Raw genomic sequence first — 21562 nt, forward strand, 5'->3', positions numbered from 1 at the left:
TAATTTTTCTTATGCAGATGAGGTATTATTTCTGTACCATTATTTCATTTCCGAGGCTTTTAATTTTTAATTTTTTTTGCTCTTGTTGACTTGTAAAAGCCTACATGACATATTGTATTTCACAATTCATTAACTGCACAGACAAGGCATCGTTTTAATATGGTAAATATGTTTCTTTAAGCAAGTTTTTCATGACTGAGCCAAGTGTCCTCTTTTTTGGAAATTAAAATATGGTCACCCTACCGTAAACTAAGTGTTCATAGTAATTAAAAACAAATCAAACAACAGTTTGCACATTACCTTTCTTATAAAGCATTGTTGCTCTGTCCTTGCAGGTGTTTTCCGCTGGCATCCAACTCCATGTGTTTGCAACAAACTTGTTTATTTTGCAAATCGAGCTCAACACTGCCCCTAGCGTCCTGGAGCACTTCCATTGTGTTTTGGAGTTTGCATGTGCTTTGGAATTTGTATGTGCTTTGTCTCTAGGGGCCACCGTAGTTCTGTACATGTAGCAAACTGACAATAAAAAACAAAAAGAAATCTTTGAATTAAAATGACTTATTTAATGATTAATTTAAAAATCACAGTATTATGGATGCAGCACACATTTAGAACATGATAAGTGTCATTTACAGTCAGAACATGTCTGTGCTACTTTTGCATTATGTTACACTTCAGTGCACTGCAGTCCCAACCGCTGGTGTGAGCGCTGCTGACGCCGTGCAGTAGAATACAGCGGAGCAAGCCGGACAGAACATCAATAAAGTCATTACGTAATTGACTGTCCTGTGAGAGATGTACTCATTTGTTAGCAGTTTTATTGCTTTTATTTATTTATTTATTTATTTAAACTGACTTTAAGGCAGAACGAATGATTGATTATTTTCCCTTGTTTCCTTGCATCTCTAAAAAAACCCAAAAAGTGTATTGTTTGTGTGAAAGGTTTAATGCTGGGAAACATAAAAAGGCCTCTGGATGTTTGGATGCATGACATTTAAATGGGAGGCCAATGGGTGTTTGCCTGTGCATTGCATATCTAGCCTCCCCTTAATGAAGTAAATGTGAACTGTGCATAGACTGAGGACTTCCGTTAAATTTAGAATTGAATTTATGATACCTTGAGGCGAGTATCTAGATGGCTGCCAAATGTGACAGATAGCTGCGTTTTGACCCCTGAAGTGAAAGAGTCAAACAGATATCTGCTCACAGCAGAGGAGAAGAGACCTGACTGGAGACATTACAGAAAGGAAATGAATCTTGCTATTAACATTATTGTAATGGGATGAACAAAGTGCCCCGCGGCAGAGTTGTATCTCTTTGTATGTGACTGCAACGGATAAAAATAACCTCCCTAAACCAGGTTTATGATTATGTGTCTGAAAATACCTGGATATTGATAAAGCTTCAATATAATCTGTTAGTAAACTCTGCTATTTTTCCAGCCTGGGACGGAAACATCAATGAAAGAAATTTCAGCAGACGCTGCATGTCCATGAAAGCGGCTAACCATTCCACTGCCAATTACAGTGCAGACTAAAACAGTAATAACAGGCTCCACTCTTCCGGGCAGATTCATGATGATTAGTGAAAAAAATCAATGCTGTTTTGTTGGAGCATTGATCTCATCTGTGATGAGAGAGATTAAAAGAGGGCAGAGGACCTTTTTGTAAAGTCATCCTGCATTACCGTTCACATTTGTCTCATTGTTCGGAGCCTGTTTTCTGTTTTTCTTTCTTGTTTTTTACACACTGTATTTACAGTTTTACAGTTATTTAAGTGTGTTACAGGGGCAGAGGCTTTTCAGACGGGGTTTAGGGTTTAGTATCTGCACTTGGAGCTCTAACTTTAGGATGCAGTCTAGCTTTTCATTCATTTTCTGCAGCTTATTCAGCTTCAGGTTGCAGGGGCATAATCTAAACTGAAAAGTCCAGACCTCCCTCCCCTCATGCAGAGGGGACACTGAGGTGTGATCTTGCCAGCCTGTTCTGGGTCTGCCCCTCCTGGTTGGACATGCCATAAACGCCTGGCCCAGGTGACGGTCAGATGGCCAGACCACCTAAACTGGTTTCTTTCGATAGGGAGGAATAGCAGCTCCACTCTGTGTACTTCCAAAATGACCAAGCTATTTATCCTGGTTCTAAGGGAGAGCCCAGCCAACCTTCAGAGGAAGTTAATTTCAGCCACTGCTATCTGTGATCTCTTTTTTAAAAACTCCATCCAGAGTTTACACTCAGCTCTCTCGTTACCACATCAGATTTCCATGATGTCCGCCTCACTGTCTCACGCTCCCCTCTCTTATGAACCCCAACATACTTATGAACAGTTATGCTTAAACATGTTGCTTGTTATGGATAAACCGTGATTGGCAGAGAAATCCAGTAACAGAACACAACTCAGGAGTTTGTGGAGAGAAGTAGTAGTATAGGTTTTTTTTTTACTCATTTAATGAATTAACAAATACTCTGGTCTAGTAACTGAAGAAATTACACAGCAAACCAACACAATCATACACTGCAGTGCACATACACAATATAGAGATGTGAGGTAATCGACTATATTTTAACAAAAAATAAAAATAAGGCCGCTCTCTCTTCCTTCCAGGCAGTGTTGTGTACTTGGGAATGATGGTCGGAGCGTTCTTCTGGGGAGGAATGTCTGACAAAGTGGGCCGTAGACAATGCCTCCTCATCTGCATGTCCACGAATGGCTTCTTTGCCTTCCTGTCATCTTTCGTCCAGGGATATGGCTTCTTCCTCGTTTGCCGTCTCGTCGCGGGTTTCGGGTGAGTCTGATAAACCGGAGGTTGCACAATGCCACCACAGTGGGAGGGTAACACAGCAAGTCCAACAATCAAAGACAAATCCCTGTTTTTCCTGATTGTTCCCATCCTCTGAAAAGTGATGAAAAAAATCAGGCTAATTATAATTATTAATAAAATAGTAATAGCTGTAATAAAAATTATTACTTTTTTACCAGAACTATGGCCAATGTAATTCTTCACTCTGTCAGCAAACTTTTATACTAACTGTGAATTTAGGGATTCCTGCAATGCATTAAAATGAGCAGAGCGTGCTTGAAAATGACAGACAGCATGTACTCTTTTTATAGCATAGACATATGACTGTGATTTATTGCGTTCTTTTCTTTGGCAGTATAACCGGTCCTTTAAGGCCTAATTCAGCAAATGCATTGACATCATTCTCGAGAGTAATTGAAAAGGCTCTCCAATAGCTGTGCTATTTTCTGCTTACTCATTCACTTTACAGGTCTTTGCAAAGAGCCCTCAATTTAACTGATTACTAACTGACAGTTTTTCAAGTTATTTTGGGGGTTTTTTTGTACAGGTGAATTGAAACAACAAAGGACGGTACAAACTGTGGGATAAACGTGAAACTATGCGAATGATGCAAAAAACAAAATGCATCTGCCTTAGTCTCATTAATCTTCCTGTTTTCTGGTTCTTGCAGGATAGGAGGTGCTGTGCCCATCGTCTTTTCCTTCTTTGCCGAGGTGCTGTCCAGGGAGAAAAGAGGAGAGCACCTCAGCTGGCTGTGTATGTTCTGGATGATTGGTGAGATCTATGCATCTGCTATGGCATGGGCCATCATACCACACTATGGTGAGTGTACTTGCAAAAATGTTAACATTCACACCATCACCCATCAGTTTATATAATGTTGAGTGAGGCGGAACCACAAGGAAAAAATTAAGCTTTGTTTTTTCCTTTTGAAATTAAAGGTTGCATTGTTAGAAGGAAGAAGAAAGCATGAATCACTCAACTCCGTGTTTGAAATATAGCCCAATAACAAGCTATATATGGTGATACCCTTAACACAATTAAGTTAAGCGGCGCTCTTAGGATGCTTACAATGTGACTTTATGCTGAGCTCCTGAATAGAGTTACTAAACTGTACAGTCTCCACATGACCATGGGTTAAGGTGCCAGTTTTCCCTGCCATGGGAATTAATCACTTAATAGCTCTGAGTGGCTGCAGGCTGGGAGAGGCTGAGGTCAAAAGATTAATGTATGCACAGATACCACATAGCAAGTATGGGTGAGGGTGGAAGGCGGAAAATGTGATTTATGACAAAACTGTCTGTCGACTGCACTCGTCATGAGAAAAAACAGCACAAAGAGAATTGGCTTTCTTCCTCTCGCCGGATCCTTTTCATTTTCTCCTTGCTTTCATTTTTTTTAAACCTGCTGTTCCCTTCCTTTTACTGCCTCCCCTCACCTCCTGTTTTATACTCTCCCCATCTCTCTAACTCTGTCCTTCCTTTTATTACCTCGCCTCTCTCTCCACTCTCTGTCTCTGCAGAGTGTTCTTCTTGATCAAGCATAATTAGGTTTTTCTCCTTGCTCTAATAGGACAAAGCTACATCTAGAGTTGATTTATGGCCAGACCATGCTTTAGCCAGCCTGTGACGTCAGAGAGAGAGAGAGAGAGCGTGTGCGTGCGTGTGTGTTGCTGCAAGTTGCATGGATGATGTTTTACTACGACTGCAGATGCATACAGGTGAAATTGAATGCAATAATATCTGACACTGGGAGAGGTCGTTTGAGTGAACACAGGCACACAAAGAGGTGCTTTTATGGTGTTTCTGATAAGGGACTTCCCAGTTTTATTACATGATGCTTAAACAGGGGCATGCACACATGTACAAATGCTGTGGATCCACTCACATGGATGTACAGAAACACACTGGTAAGGGACTTCTGAAACCGGAATGAGGCTTCATTAGAGAACCTGGCTGTCAGATCAGTGGATATCATATTGAACAGATACTTTGCTTTTATTCTCTTTGAGACTCACTACCACTGCGCCTCTCTATCTGAGAGGGAACGACGTGTCTTGCATGCTTACTCCAAAGCTCACGAATGTTTTTTTTTAACAGTTTCCCTAAAGTGCTGCAGTGCCTTCGACCAATCCCACAATGACGTTTAAGAAAAAAAAAACAACTCCTGCAGACATACCTTTTAGCCTTGCAGTAAAACAAAGCTGCACGACTTATGGGTTATGATACAAGTTCCTTAACACTGGTGTTTAATGTGCCATTAGAGCTCTTATCTGTCTTTACCACTTGCTGACTCATAATGTCTCCTGAAATCCCCCTGGCAGCTGGAGATCCACAAGGAGGTCTACTTGGCAAAAATCCACTGACAGGAAAGCTGGATGAGTTGTTAAGTTAGTTGTTAAGCAAGATCACCACTTGAGTAACCTCATTAGGCAATGCTAAGACCTATAGATTAAAGCTTAAACATCAAGAGTGGACTACACACCATATTTTCTATGAGCCAGCATCTATTATATATTATCCGTCTCTCTGTATGTGTCTGTCTGACCGTCTACAGTAGGCCTGGGATGGCTGACTCAGTCATCCATAGACTTAGCCAATTATGTACATAATCCCTGTAATGAGATTTTCAGTGGCATCGGTGAAACACTAACCCTGCGGGGCAGGAAGTCATGCTACATTTCTGTAGAAAAGGCAATCACTGCTGAACAACCCTTTCTCTCATTGCTCCTCTCTTTATTTCTCTTTCTCACCAGATTTTACTCTAGACTCAAACACACACACACACACACACACACACACACACACACACACACACACACACACACACACACACACACACACACACACACACACACACACACACACACACACTCGTTTTCATATCTTAGTGAAAACATCTCATTGACATAATGCTTTCCCTATAGCTGCTAACCCTAACCATCAAAAATGAATGCCTAACCCTCAGCCTAAACCTAACCATAACCTAATTGTATCACTGACACTAAAACCACACTTTGAGCCTCAAAAATGCCTTCAAACTTGTGGGCATGGGCATTTTGTCTCCATAAGTAACTGTTGGTCCCCACAGTTATAGTGGCATGCCAGTCTTCTGTCCTCACAAAGATCTTTAAACATGTACACACACCAAAAGGCAAGGAAATAAACAAAGGGACTTTTACTGCCCAATGGAAACCATTATAGACTCACTGGTAATCCGTGTTGCGTCACAAAAAGTCATTGTCTGTGTTCTTTACATTAGATAATTAATACATTAGCAATTTAGATTATCATACAAAGACAAAGTAATTAGTTTCTACCTTTATTTACGTTTTAGTCACTCGTAACAAGACATTTCCTCTTTCTTGTCTCTTTTGGGACGTATTAGCACCACTTATGATCGTCTCCCACACCCTTTAAAAACAGTTGTTTAAGTGGTTCATATGCACAGCTATCAATGATGAATTTTAATATGCTGTGAGATTAATCCCAAGCAGTCGTTTTCTGGCATAACCATTAGCATTAACCCCCTCCCCACCCTCCGACTCCCCTCCTACGCCTGTTGATGGATAATGGTGCTATTCCGTTAGGAGCAGTATCTCCATGAGGCATGTTCCACGGAGAGACGTGGGAGGTCACAACTGATGCAACAATCCCTTTCCGTGCTTCCTGCCCAATAACATTGCAGAAAAAAAGACTAAATCATTAAGAACACAAAGAAAAGTGTGCATATACAGTACATTAAACATTTGTGATGGCTGGTCTTTTCACTTCTCTTTATATACTTCAGGTTTTTCCATCAGAATCCTGCTGTGCCAAAAAGTAAACTTCAGTTTATGCAGCACACCCAAAAAAACTGAAGACACAAAACTCATCCAAAAAATACAATTTAATTTGAAACTCTGCTGTATTTTCTTCCTGTTTTGTTTTGTTAAACAGTTTCCCTGTGTGTCATGTTTTTTTTTTTTTTGCTTCTTTACCTTAGCTGCCTGTCTTACTTGACTTTTGACTCTGAACTGTGTAAATGTTTTTTTTTCTAGCAAGTCATGGTGTTAACTGTAAAAGAATTACAAAAAGCTGGTGCGTACATTTTTACAGGTACATAAGTAACTAGGTTGACAGATGACAAGTGTCTTGGTCAGAAGTGCTCTATTCCATCATTAAACCATTAGAAATGAAATCACTGAAACTCATAATACGCAGTCCATAGACGCCATCATTAGGGCAAGAAAACCCCCACAAAAGCCCACTAAAATGGGTGAGAGGATATTTTTTTGAATGCAAATAAACCTTCCTTCACAAATCAGCTAAGACTGCTTCAAAGCAGGTGCTGGAGTGTAGATGACCTATATGTGCCTATAAGGCCAGTTAAGAGACCTGGGTTTGATTGTGTCCTGGACCATTTCCTGCATTTCGTTCCCTTTCACTGTTCTGTCCAGCAATAAAGACTAAACTGTCCAAAAACATATCTTAAAAAGAAACTCTTAAGTAAGTAGAGCCAAACTCAACGTCTTCAATGTAAATACAGATGATTGACCTCAAGAAGAAAACCACTGAAGGGCACTCAAAATCAGAAAGGCCACATTAAACTTTGTTAGAAAGGACAACTCCATGGAGAGATGAAAGGTTTGGAGATGGAAAGGAAGGCCTCATGATCTCAAGCACACAGGATCATCTGTCAAATATGCTGGAGATATTTTTTATGCAGGTAAGGGCATGGCTGGCAATAGAAAGGAAAAAGGAAAATGCATAATGTTGCACAAATTTCATATGTGTTTATGCGTGGGTGGGTATGACATGGCATTATGTGGTGTCGCTGCACATAATCATTCATGTTTATTTCTGTGCTGTTTCTCCATATACTCCATATAATAACACCTCCCACCCACTACATGACATGCTGGTCAGTCACAGGAGCACGTTCAGTGAGAGACTGAGATTACCGAAAAGCACCACTGAACGACACAGGAAATCTTTCCTGCCTGTGGCCATCTCCCTGTACAACGCATCCACTTAACACACTGGTTACTGCTACAACTACACATGTTTTTTTTCCAGCTATTTATTTATGAGTGACTTATATATATATATATATATATATATATATATATATATATATATATATATATATATATATATATATTGTACTATTCTTAGTTAGCGTATTGTCTGTCTTGTCTTAATGTTGGTTTATAATGGAGCACTGTAACAAAAAATAGTATTCTGTAGTAATAAGTATTCTGATTCTGATTCTGATACTCAGCTTATTGCATGTGTGCGTCTCCCCTCTTTGTGTGTGTCTGTATGCGTGAATGTTAGAAATGATTAATGAGTCTGGAAGAGTGCCTGTGGGCTGAGATCAGGTGCAACAAGATTTAACTTAGCAGAAAAAGCTCAGTTGTATTCGTACCCATTCAATTAACCTGTCCCTGTGCACTCTCAGGCTTCCTCTGCAGAGCCATTCATCTCTAAGTTTTACACATCACTCTCCTGCGGCTGTCAAGAGCTCCCATTTAAACGCTGTCTTTTATTTGTAGCCCTTTGTGTTTGCAGTGTAAGACTCGCACGCAACACTCACAATCAGCCTTTTAATTCACTTAGTCTCATCTGGTTAAGAATATGCAATAGAAGTACCTATGCTGTATCATCTAGAGTTAAATAAATGTTGAATGCCATCTGTGTTATTTAGCTATTGATTCTATGTTACCATGAAAGCACAGTTGCATTTTCTTTTATTATGCCCCTATGAGTGCAGACTTACCTAAAGAGCCACCTGCTGTAAGCTGAGAATTACTTAACAATTCATCCGTGAACTGTTTGTTACTCTTTCATGAATTTCAACCAGACATATCTGCTTGTGTGGCGCTCTTTCCATTGTTATAGTAAAAGAAAAATGCACCCACCAGACACTTTATTAGGTACACCTGTTTAACACAAATATCTAATCAGTGAAGCACATGGCAGAAACCCTAATAAGACTTTGGTACTGTCCCTTTATGACCATAATGTACCCATCTTCTAATGGCTGCTTCCAGCTCAATAATGAACATAACGATGAGTTCACTGTACTCAAATCAGGTCCAGACTCACCAGATCGCATTCCAATAGAGAACCTTTGAGATATGATAGAATAGGCGATTCACATCTTCAAGGTGTAGCTGGTAAATCTGCAGCGTCTGTGTGATTCTATCATGTTAATAAGGTGTCAAAAGTGCAATGATTAATGTTTTATGTTTGCTACTATTGTAGCTTATTTTCTTCCAATTCAACCCCCAAACTCTGTTATGCTGTGTTTTTCACTTTCTGCATTAGTCACATGCAATTTTCTAAACAGATTTGGTTGCTGCATAATCATGATTGTTGTCATGATGTCATGATCATTATAGATTTTCTAAACTATGTTAGGTTTGGTTTATTTACCTCACCAGGCATGTGCATAGCTTAATATCTGAATGCTGTTGATTCACATTGTTTTATCTTGTAATGAGCTATGAGTCACTTTACGTTTGCTACTTTTTGCAGGTTGGAGCTTCAGCATGGGTTCAGCATACCAGTTTCACAGTTGGAGGGTGTTTGTCGTCGTCTGCGCCCTACCCTGTGTGTGCGCTGTGGTGGCACTTACCTTTATGCCTGAAAGTCCCAGGTTTTACCTCGAGGTAACGAGACCTTCTGATTTTTAGCAGACTAAACCTATTTTAGTCTGCGCCTCCTGAATGTGCTGCATCAGTTCGTATCCCAGAGAATGCCTTGTCATGGTGCTGTGTTGTCCTCAACTGTCATCAGTTTTACATTCAGCATCTTTCAGACAAATTGAGATTACTTGGACATTTCCCAGCAGATGTTTAATCAGACAAAAACAGTGTGAGTCATTCAGTGCTGTTGGAGGCCTGTGTATGTGGAAAATAGAAGCTCAGAGATCTGTGACAGTAGGTTTGCCGCTCCAGCATAATTATCCTTTGAAGTGAAATGAGTCACCATTGTCGTGACTGTCATCATTTTGCCCTATCTTGGAGAAATCAAAGGCTTGTATTTATGCACCTGAGCAGCCTGCTGCTGCTGATCCCATGAGTTTATCTTGTCGTCTCTCTTCCTTACTTTCCTTGCTTGACAGGTGGGGAAGCATGATGAAGCCTGGATGATCCTTAAACAGATTCACGACACCAACATGAGAGCGCGTGGGCAACCTGAGAAAGTCTTCACTGTGAGTGTTTGTTTCTGCAGTGCTGGGTTTCCTGACGCTTAAAGAAGTAAAGAGGCTTATATTCTGCCACCACTGGGACAGATTTTAACGCTTTCACCGTGCAGGATCACATCTGAATTATGATGGTTCTGAAAGCTGTTTTGTGTCATTCAGGCTTATTTGCAGCATGAGCTCCACTTTGGGAAAGCCGCTTAGTCAACATGTTTCCTGAATTGATCCTATGCTATTGAACACACCGTTTATATTCACCCTTTTTATACTGGTTTGATTTTTTTTTCCATAATTCTGTTCATTAAATTTTTAAAGATAAACAAACAAGCAAAATGCAAAAACCAAACAGAATGAATCCAATGCATGTACTTTAGGTCCAGAAATGTGTCAGTTTCCCATGTCAAAGTTCCAGTCAGCTCTCCCTTCCATTCATGCAACGTACAAGTTCTCCCAAATTTACAATTAGAGAGTTCCACATGGAAATAGAACGAGGATCATCTCCGACCCCCTTCACCATTATGGCTTTCCTCACTAGCATTAAAAGAGACTCAATCACAGCCTCTTTTAAGAGAGGTGGGAATCTTCTCAAGCAGACAGAGTAGCAGGTTTGTTGAAATCTGCTGACCTATTGCTGTACTGTCACAGCTGTTCAGAAGCTGATTTGATTTTTAATGCTGTGTAGGTGTAGTTTTATTCTAGAAATAAATGAAAGGCTATGATATTGCACAACAATGTCAGTAATTCAATGTCAACTTATTGTAAAGTAATACAGATGTTATTCTTATACTGTTTTCCAATATTCCAGGTAAACAGGATCAAAACTCCACGGCAGTTGGATGAATTTGTTGAAATGGAATCAGAATCTGGCAACCCAGTTTCCAAGGCTTTCTTCAGGATAAAGGCTGAAGTTCGTGGGGTAAATATTTGTCTTTTTATTTGATTATAGTTAATTTTTAACTATAATTAATTTTATTGTAAATTCCTGCTTTTATAAATAACTTAAACCTTCCTAAATTCACTAATGCTAATTTCAGCTGCTAAGCAAATGTGTAAACCGGAAAACTATAGAGCCACCTTAAACCTTCCTCAATAAATTAAAAAATATATATATATATATATTTGAGTGTGACGACATAACCTTTTTGACTCCTTGTCAAAAGTGTCTAAGATTTGAGTAACAGAAATATCAAATCAAGTAGGGCGGGGCTACAGTTTATGTAATACCAATTCAAACCACAAGACGGTGCAACAATTCAGTGCGACTTTTCTTTAACTAGGCAAGTCGCCGATAACAAAACCTTATTTATAAACAGCTGCATGGTGGAAATGGAAATAGGGCTAAAAAGAAGTATCGAAAGTCAAAAGCAGCAGCACATATCAGAGAACATCTCAACACCCTCTCTGGTAGCACACTGCCCCCTGGTGGAGAAGATTTCAGTTAAGTTGTGTACTAGGCCATTACAAAAAGTACCTTTAATTATATTTGTTTTCCTTATTATTCCACTGTACCAAATCCTGATGCCTATTCTAATAGAGCTCTTGTCTCTTTTTAGATCTATCTGAACCTTATGAAGTGTTTCAACTACCCAATGCGAGAAAACATGTTGCGACTGGCCATAGTGTGGTTCACGCTGTCATTCGGGTGAGATTTGTCAGTTTTGTCATAGAAAAATCAGACAAGTTTCTGTGGTCAGATAATAGCTCTAGGCAGTCTGTTTTGTTGGCACATTGCATTTCTGTCATCTTGAGCGCTGCTGTGTAGAAGTTGCACAGTCTCAAAATCAATCACTGTCTCCCTGCCCCACGGATCAATACAGTTTCATTGGTGTCTCTGTGGATACAGAGGTGGACCTGCGTGCATGTGTGGAGGAGACAAGACAGGAGGCAGCCAGTTGATTTTTTTAAAGCACAAGTATCTTCTGGATTTCTAATGTGTCTGTCTATCTATTTATTGTTTTGTCAGGTCTCACTCTAACACGAACAACCTCTCGTTGATGAACCGATCAGCTGATTTTTTAGATCCAACTATCAACATGTCCCTCTGATTGCAGATATTATGGCCTGTCAGTCTGGTTCCCTGATGTCATTAAACACCTGCAGGCCGATGAGTATGCCTCTAAAGTGAAGATCCATAACAATGAACGCATCGAAGGCATCACCTTCAACTTCACCCTGGAGAACCAGATACACAAAAATATTCTCTTCATTAACGACCAGTAAGACAATTCAGTTTCATCATAATAATAATAATAATAATAATAATAATAATAATAATAATAATAATAATAATAATAATAATAATAATGATAATAATAATGATGATGATGATGATGATGGAGGCAAATTTGTTATGCACAACTGATAAAATGTTACATGCTGCAATTAAAGTGATAAAGTGCATAAAATATCACCACTAGACATCAGCAGATTGCAGTCAACTGAATTCTGTTTTACTCCTTTACTTACTCCTCATAGTTCAAGTGCTAAATCCTAGCTACAGTAGCTGCTGTTGGACAAACATTTTAGTCAGAAAGAGTTCAAAAACAGCTTCTTTGCCACTGCTGCTGTTAGTCAGTGTTAGCTGCTGTTAGGTTTGGGGTCAGTCAAACTTTCTTTGAAATGGATTCAACATTGCTGGACTCAAACACTTAGTTTGATTACATTCTCACACTGTTTGAGAGTTTGCTCGCTGTTTATCTGACAGGAAGTGTCATTTTTAGGACACTCGAGCGTTGGCATAACGTTAGCTTATAACCAGATGTTGTTGCATAACTTTCTCTTTGTGAGCTGTCAGCGCCGTTCACATGTATTTTTCATGAATTAATTGTAACATTTATAAGAACCCATCCATTTGTTGGAAGACTTAATTGCACATAAATATAATATTCTTGTTTTCTATTAAATAACTTAAAAAAATGACTGATTGTACCTTTAAAGTTAACATATTTCTGTTACTTCAGCTTTGTCAATATGAAGCTGAAGTCTGTCACCTTCATTGACTCCACCTTTCGTAACTGCTACTTTGATGATGTGACATCAGTGGGCTCCTTCTTCAGGAACTGTACCTTCATTGACACGTTCTTCTTTAACACAGGTGAGGCATGACTACACAGGTAAACTCTTATGTTTTGTCATTTCTAATACACCATCTATAATCTTAACATGGGAAAGTTTTTGGTTTTTTTGCTTCTCTGGGCAGATATCGATGAATCTAAATTAATTGATGGCACAGAGGTGATCAACAGTACATTTACCCACAACAAGACAGGGTGCCAGATGACTTTTGATGATGACTACAGCGCCTACTGGGTTTACTTCATCAACTTTCTGGGGACCCTGGCTGTTCTTCCTGGCAACATCGTGTCTGCTCTCCTTATGGATAAAATTGGGCGTCTCTCTATGTTAGGTAGGAAAGTAAGACCTGGCTCTTTGGTAACACTATGGGTGTGTCAACTTTTACTCTTCTTTTGAATATGTGTGTATGTCCTCAGGTGGCTCCATGATCCTATCAGGCATCAGCTGTTTTTTCCTGTGGTTCGGCACCAGTGAATCCATGATGATTTTCATGTTGTGCCTTTATAATGGCCTCAGCATCTCTGCCTGGAACTCCCTGGATGTTGTCACCACCGAGTCCTTCCCTACTGTCAGGAGGTAACAGGACAAACGTGTTTTTTTTCTTATAGATAACATTGTTGTATACACTTGTGTATAAAATAGGGCCTAATTCATCCAATTTATGAGAGTAACATGTTTCTGTTTTCGTTTTTTGATTTTCTCTCCCAGGGGAACAGGCTTTGGGTTCTGTAATGCTCTGTGTAAGCTGGCAGCAGTTCTAGGGAACCTGATTTTTGGCTCTCTTGTTGGCATTACCAAGGCCATTCCTATCCTCATGGCGTCATCAGTGCTTGTTGGGGGGGGGGCTGGTTGGACTACGGCTGCCTGACACTCGGGCGAATGTCCTCATGTAACACTAGTGTAGCAGTGCTCACCTGGGCTAAAATCTGGATGTGAGAGTCCTAGAGAAACGTTTTGAGGAAGCAGTGCAGCTGGCTTGGTTTTTTATACATATCTTAACACACATCTCAAAGCTCGCTGATGTATAAATGGTGAAGCAAAACCGCAAACACACCTTTTCACAATGTGTCTGATGCAAACCTTGTGAGGTGATAAGTTCAACATTTTGTGAATCATTCACCTACAGAGTTCTCGTTAGAGTTTGGTTTGTTGAGGTTGCACCTTCTAGCTGCAGTCATTGCTTATGTGGTAAAACTGCACGGTTAAAATCTGAAGGCTTTTAATATTGATACAGTCTTATTAAGCCAATCCAGATGGATAGAAAAGTGCAAAAACAAGCTGTAATGAGCACAGCCAACCTGCTGTGTGACAACGCAGGGACTAGATGATCAGACAGTTCATACTCGTGACACAGCTGTATGACAGCTGGCTTGCCCACAGAACCAACTATCAGTACACAGACCATGTGTGCCGATAGTCATCATACAGAAATAAATATAAAGAAAAACATGCAGCAGGTACCTCATTTGCAAAGGTGAGATACATATATCTAATTATTTTCACTCGCTTGCATCTAACATCAGTCTGCTGTATTTAGATCAGTGTCATATTTGCTCCTATATCAGCAACCTTCACAAAGAAGCCCATTTACATCAGAGACCAAGCCCTTTGCACTACTTACCCAACCAAGAATCAAAAAGGCCATATAGAAACACTTTTCCTGTATCAATAATTGTATGTCACGTTGAATATGAACATGGAAATTTTTATTTTCTGCTGTGTGTTTGTGAAAGCCAAAAATAATGATTTGTTCCTTTTGTCCAAATCTCTATGTGGTATTATTATTATTATTAGTATTATTTTAAAAAAGCTCTAAGAGGAGCTATCCTTCTGATTTAGCTTTGTGTTGGATCCTGCTTGTGGCAGTAACATGTCATGCTGCTTCCTTTCAAAAATACTGAATGGCCTTTTTTAATGTGCCTCTCCTTGACTGGAGCAGATGCCCGTAGTCATGTGCTGTCCAAAGGTTTTAAGGAACAGACAGAAACTGAACAGGCATTAGATTAAAAAAAAAGAATAAGTAATTTTATGTACATATGTAAAATATGTCACAGATATTGATTCATTTTTGGTCTTAATGTCATGTTTTTTGTTAGACATACGTATTTTGCTAAAACTTTTGTTTCCTTCTCTCCTGCAAAAATGTCACTGCTATACCAATCGTATCATCAAGATATGACCTGTGGTGTTAGTTACCATGCAAGACGGCAAAATAATAATGTAGATAACAACCACCTCGTTATGACGGCGGATTGGTGCAGCTCATAACATTTTTTTAAATGCATCTTAATTTAATCAAAATTAACCCCATTTTTGTTGGTTATAGTCGTTATATTCACAGTTGTACAAAACTGAAACTTCTAGGGAACATTAATCTTTTACCTCTCATTAGACTTGATCTCACTGGCCACTTGGTTAGATACACCTATTTATCTTTAGTCAAGACGACCTGATCAAGCACACGCTGATTATCAGAAGGAAGATGAAAGACGATCTAAGTGACTTTGAACATGGCATGGTTGTTGGTACCAGAAAGGCTGGTCTTAGTATTTTAAAAAACTGCTGACCTACTGGGATTTTCCCCACACAACCCTCTCTAGGGTTTACAAAGAATGGCCCGAAAAAAAAGAAGAGAAAATACCTTGTTGATGTTGAGTTCAAGGAGAAGGGCACGGCTGCTTTGAGCTGATGATGAAGCAGATGAGACTATAGCAGCAGAAGACTGCATGTGGTGTCACTCTTGTCAACTAACAACAGGAAACTAAGATTACAATTCACATGAGCTCACCAAAATTGGACAACAGAAAATTGCCTGGTCTAATGAGTCTCGAATTTGGCATAAACAACATGGAAGCATGGATCCATCCTTCATTACATCAGTGTGTCAGGCTGCTGGTGGTGTAATAGTGTGATGAAATTTTCATAGTACCAACTGAGCATCAGTCTACCTGAGTATTGTTGCTGATCATGTCCGTCCCTTTATGACCACAATGTACCCATCTACTGATGGCTGTTTTCAGCAAAGCTCATATCATCTCAAACCAATTTGAGGTGATATGAGTTATTGTACAGCATGTCTTTGACCTCAATGCACATCATGATGAAGATAATAAAATAAAGATATCAGGAAAAAAATTTGATGCCGTCCCTCCCCCCAGATTCAGTTGCTCTCAGTTTTGAATAATAAACGTGTGTATTGTATTTTCTGTGGTGTTAGCTAACCTTAACCTGCATTTCTCTGTATTTGTGGCATCTGTAACTTCAGTGTGGACCTGGTTTGTGTCTGTGCTGCAGGTGGCTCTCTCTCAGCTACTCAAAAAAACAAAAACTGTACTGTACTTGTGCACATCATTGCCAGAATATGTAAAATAAGTTGGAAAGTGAAGTCTGCTGCTATTGTGCAACATATTTTTTGAGCACATATATATAATTTAAATATTTTTAAAACAAACGTATGACATACAGAATCTAAATTACAAAAAAACAAAACAAAACAAAAAAACTTGCCCAGCAATATTGACCTATGTCAGTAGCAAAGAATATCAGAAGGAGTCATCAGTATGAATGAAAAACCTGCATTGTTGTACCGGAGAAGTAATATTACCTAACATGTTGGTGTATTTAGGGATTTTGATTATATGTGCTGTATTTGTGTGTATGCAAAAGACAGCGAGTCTGAGAGGGAGAGTGTGTGTGGGCTTGTGTATGTAACCATGAATGTAAATATTATGTACATATCAAAGCTGATGTTAGTGAAGTTTCTGGGTTAAATGTTTCAGCTCCTTGAGGGGACACGTGTGTCTCCGGCTTCGTCCAAGCGATAAGTCCATATACTGTATCTCTGTTGTACATCCGCTGGTCCTCAGCTTTTACCTGCTACTCTGTGCGTGCGTGGTTGTGTATGCGTTACACTTGCATGTACGTAAGAAAACTTGCGTTCTTTTATGCTCAACTTTTTTTCATTATTATAAATTCTTCTGGGAGAAAATGATGACAATATTAAGATTTTTGTTGAGGAAAACGTGAATGTATCACTCGTATGTTTTGTTCATCTATTTTTGAGGGGAGGGGGGATAGCCAGATGTGTGTCAACAATAAAGTTGTGAGTACTAATTGTGAAGGGCCTGAGGGATGACTGAGCTTGATGTTCAGTGGTCAGCAAGTGTGAGAAAATGTGAAGATGTATTTGCCAAATATTCAATTCCCTGTGATTGATGTTAGAAACTGGAAAAGCAGGGATTGCAGACTGTGCTGCTTTTGAACATATATAATAAAACTTATGTTCTCTAGCAAGTTACTCTTCTGTGTCATGCTTGTGCTAAACCTCAGATTAATATTAATACTGATGCTCCTGTAAACATCATTTATGTGCATAAGACAACATAAGCCTTAAATTTATGTGTATGTAGTAAGTTTAACTAAACAGTAATAGTTTAGAAAGGCTATAAAGTTCAGTTTTTGGAGAAACTCTTTGAGAGAGTGCAGCATTTACACTCATTTTTGACGCAATAGTGGGCGGGTGTGTTTATGGACAGTGCTAGAGCCAAAGAGTGGACAGGCCACTCCAAACTCATGGGATGTTTGGGGACACCTACACAATCGCTCCAAATTCCATGAGCGGGTGAAGCACATACTTAGAAAACTGAAGTTACAACCACTAGCTACTTTTTCTGCAGGTCTTTTGCTGAACGACTGCTTTACTGTCCCTTTTGCCATGTGGAGACATTAAAGCAGCACAAGCATCCATTAAATTCTAATAATATTACAGTTTTCAGCAGTTATATAACACTACATGACAGTTCAGCCCACAGAAGAAAATAACAAGAGGATATACAAAAACAAAAATAATAAAAGATGATGCCACAGAGAAAAAAAGAATACATAAATAGAAAAATGTAACAGTTGTTGTGCCAACCCAGTAAAAGATATGGTTTTAATGTGGCCTCCACATCAAAAATTGTGTGGATGTAATCTTTTTCATTTCATTGTACCACAATGGAAACCGTTTCCAACATTTTGCATACCTGCCAAATGAATACATGCAGATAAACACGTGGTTAGAGTAACTGTGTCCTCGAGGTAATGCTGCCTCCTAGTGGCCAAAATCGAGGACGTGAATCATTGCAATAGCTGCCAATGATTAATGTATAAAGAGTCGGTATAGACTCTTCTGTATACAGACTTCTTTTGGCTGCTCCCTTTTGGGGGGTACCACAGTGGGTCATCTGCCTCACTCTCACCCTATTTCACGCATCCTCCTCGATCACACCAACGCGCCGTATCTCCTCCTTCACTGCATCCATGAATCTTATCTGCAGTTTTCCTCTTTTCCTCCTGCCTGGCAGCTCTATGTTTAACATCCTCCACATGTCCAAAACTTCTCAGACTTGTCTCCCTAACTCTGTCTCCAAACTGCTCAGCCTGAGCCGTCTCTCTTATCTACTCATTTCTAATCACTCCCAAAGAAGATCTTAACATCAACTCTGCTGCTTCCAGCTCCACCTCTTTACGTCAATGCCACCACCAAACTTTACATCACTGCACAACTCACAACCATCTTTTAAACGGTCTCTTTCATTTTTGCTGCTATTCATTTGTCAAAAATCACCCAACACTCTTCATGTCTCCCCGCCTCCAGGTATTTAAACTTATCCACGTTCACTTCCTCTACTACCTCTCCTAGCATCTTCACTGTCACACCCACCCTCTCATCCACACACAGATATTCTGTCACAGATATTGTTTTTTTTACTCCAGAGCATACCTACACCTCCAGACCACAATGTTGTCTATAAAGATCATAGTCCACAGAGGCTCCTGCCTGACCTTGCCTGCCAGTATGTCCATCAGCCCCGCAAACAACTCGTCTCTGTCTCGCTGTCCTCATACAGTCTAAAAGTTTTAATTGATTTTAGAAAGATTTTTTACGCAATAATATCTTGAAGTGATATTTTTAACCTCCCACGATGGCCTTTTATGATAAGAACACGTTGTACTAGTAAGTTTATATCAGGAAACCCGGTACCGGTCCGTGAGTCATTTGGTACCGGGCCGCGAGAGTGAGACTCGGGTGTGAAATGTATGGTTTTCAGGGGTTTTATCGGTTTTTAGCGTTATTTTGTTATCGTTTTTTCGTTAACTTGGTTTTCCTGGGTCTTTTCACGTGTGTTATGAATAAATCTTATTTTTTTCGGTACCGGTCACCGGTACTAGTTTTATTTTGTTGTGTTCCGCGACACCTTAAAGGCCGGTCCGTGAAAATATTGTCGGGCACAAACCGGTCCGTGGCGCAAAAAAGGTTGGGGACCGCTGGTTTATATGACTTGTGGCATCAACTTTGCATACAAAAGCGAAACCTGAACTTTTATGCAAATTAGAGGACGTAAAAAAAAACCCTGTAAAGACACACCCAAGGCAGGGTTGTCTAAGAGAAAAAAAAAACATTAAAATAACAAATAATGAAAGCACCAGGCAGAATTAAACATTCACAATTTACCATCTTAAAAATTAAAATAATAATAATACTAATAAAAACAGTTAAAGCTCTGCCCAGACTCACCTTATCACCAGCAGGTGGTGCAAGGTGCTAAAGCTCCGTCAGCGTTCCCGTCAATCATTGCAGCTCAGAGCTGAGCGGGGCAAAAGCACCGACCAGGAGCACTTTGTTCAGGAGGCACCACAAGCTGTGCACACCATGGGGTTCGTCTGCTGCAAGGCACAGTTAGCACTTTCATGAAACTTCTGGACACAGCTGTGCCTATTTTTTTCTCTCCATATACATCACTATTATTTTTCTTCCCCCAGTTACCAGTTAGTTTATTCACATCTGTATCTGCCGAGAGGCGCGGTCGCCGGGTAACTTCAACGTTAACTTAAGTTATTTCCAGTTGAGACGAGTTCACGGGTGGAGGAAACGAGGCAGGATGTACCATGAAGAGACCGCAGCGTTACACAGGCCACGCTATGGAAGTAAGTGAGATCGTGTTTGATTGTTTTAGAGCTAAAAAAGCTACTGACTCCTACCCCAACGTGGGTTGGTTGCGAGGATGAGGACGAGCTAACGTTTCGGTGCCTTCGCGGGGATGTTTGCTGAGCAACAGGTGGGTGAGCTGCACCACTAGCTGCGGGATACCTTCAGTAGGTGTGGCTGGCCCTGACGGTGCGCTTAAAATGCGGATGAAGAGTGGCTATTAGAGGTTTTAGGTGAAAGAAACCACATCCTGGATGCTTCAATAATACTACTAATAGTTATTTGAGACCTAGTTTTCTCCCCTCGCCTCTCACAGGTGGCCCTAAACGCAGCACAATGATTTTTTAATCTGTTTATTTGACAGTGGACGCCAACATAAGGCGTTTTTCTCACAGGTTAACCATTAACTTGAGCTTTCTGCTGCCGCTGTCACATGTGCAGCCTAACCCCGTGAGCACGCCAAGAATTTAACCGAGTCCACTGACAATAAACACAGGTAGGTTTACTGTAGATAGCATGTCTGTGGGCAAAGTACAGCTTTGAGAATAGGCAGTATTACCCCCAGTGCTGTTTTTTTTTTCTTCTTCTTTCTGTAGCATCTGACTTGAATCATTATATTTTATTGATCATATCTTGCTACTGTGAATCAATAAGAAGTGTGTCTCCAGATAAGGGAGAGTAGTATGCTGCAAACTCTCTAAGATATGGGTCCAAACAAGTCCAAATTTGTTGGCCCCAAATCACAAAGTTGTCCTTCAACTGCGCTTTAATTTGCAAGTGCTGCTGTGGGACCCCGAGGCAAATCTATTCATGTATTTCATACTGACCTGAGTTTATTGATTTGGCTTGGATACAATGGATGAACCAAAAAAAACCAAAAAAACACAAAGCCTCCCTTGAATCGTAGCCCGCCAAAAGGTTGCGTAGAATAACCCTGCAGCTAAACAAAAGCATGAGTCATAATCACAGGGACTATAACTCAGGTCCGGTGATCTTGTGACACACAAAAGCAACAGACCCATCCTGATAGTTAAATATAACACAGTGCAAGAGCGTAGACAGGCTCTTCCAGGAAGTGTGTGAGTGTGTCACTAGAGGTAGTGTGTAATGGCTGCGCTGGGGCTTCTGTGCCTGACATACGTTTTCATCTGCATCTGTCTTCTGCACAGCTGGACCACAAATCTGTGGTTGGACCCTTGGATGCGGTGCTCAAGAGACTAGAAAACATTTCGCCTAAATAGCGGGACAATTACGTCTGTAGAGATGTGGTTGGCCCGTGCTTCTCCTCGCATGCGAGTATTATTTGCCAAGCCTCTGCTGAGACTTGGCGAACAAATGTCTCTGCAGGTGGCTGTTGAATAGACAAGTTTAACAGAGTGTGCTTTAGAGTTTTAAAATATTCAGGCTAGAAAAGGGTTTAATGACCTACATATGAAGTTGGTTTGGCATGATTGGTAGAATATATGCAATGTGGGCATAAAATTGAACAAAACTACAGTAAAGTCAGGATTCTAAACTGGCTTTTGTAG

General features: G+C 40.0%; 2 protein-coding genes across 2 annotated transcripts in view; both read left to right on the forward strand.

The window, feature by feature from the left end:
• Positions 1–15112, forward strand: part of sv2ca (synaptic vesicle glycoprotein 2Ca) — a 28614-nt gene extending 13502 nt beyond the window's left edge. Inside the window, 12 exon segments of the mRNA XM_026186084.1 lie at positions 2602–2782; positions 3468–3619; positions 9319–9452; positions 9908–9997; positions 10794–10904; positions 11542–11630; positions 12040–12204; positions 12949–13082; positions 13188–13394; positions 13480–13639; positions 13772–13898; positions 13900–15112. Coding sequence (XP_026041869.1) covers positions 2602–2782; positions 3468–3619; positions 9319–9452; positions 9908–9997; positions 10794–10904; positions 11542–11630; positions 12040–12204; positions 12949–13082; positions 13188–13394; positions 13480–13639; positions 13772–13898; positions 13900–13956 — 1607 coding nt within the window. The 3' untranslated portion in view covers positions 13957–15112.
• Positions 15113–19627: 4515 nt separating this feature from the next.
• Positions 19628–21562, forward strand: part of iqgap2 (IQ motif containing GTPase activating protein 2) — a 37647-nt gene continuing 35712 nt past the window's right edge. The window contains exons 1-2 of the mRNA XM_026186083.1: positions 19628–19762; positions 19868–20032. Coding sequence (XP_026041868.1) covers positions 19987–20032 — 46 coding nt within the window. The 5' untranslated portion in view covers positions 19628–19762; positions 19868–19986. The remainder of the gene's footprint in view (positions 19763–19867; positions 20033–21562) is intronic.

This window comes from Astatotilapia calliptera, chromosome 12, assembly GCF_900246225.1.
Source record: "Astatotilapia calliptera chromosome 12, fAstCal1.2, whole genome shotgun sequence".
In the NCBI taxonomy this organism is placed as follows: domain Eukaryota; kingdom Metazoa; phylum Chordata; class Actinopteri; order Cichliformes; family Cichlidae; genus Astatotilapia; species Astatotilapia calliptera.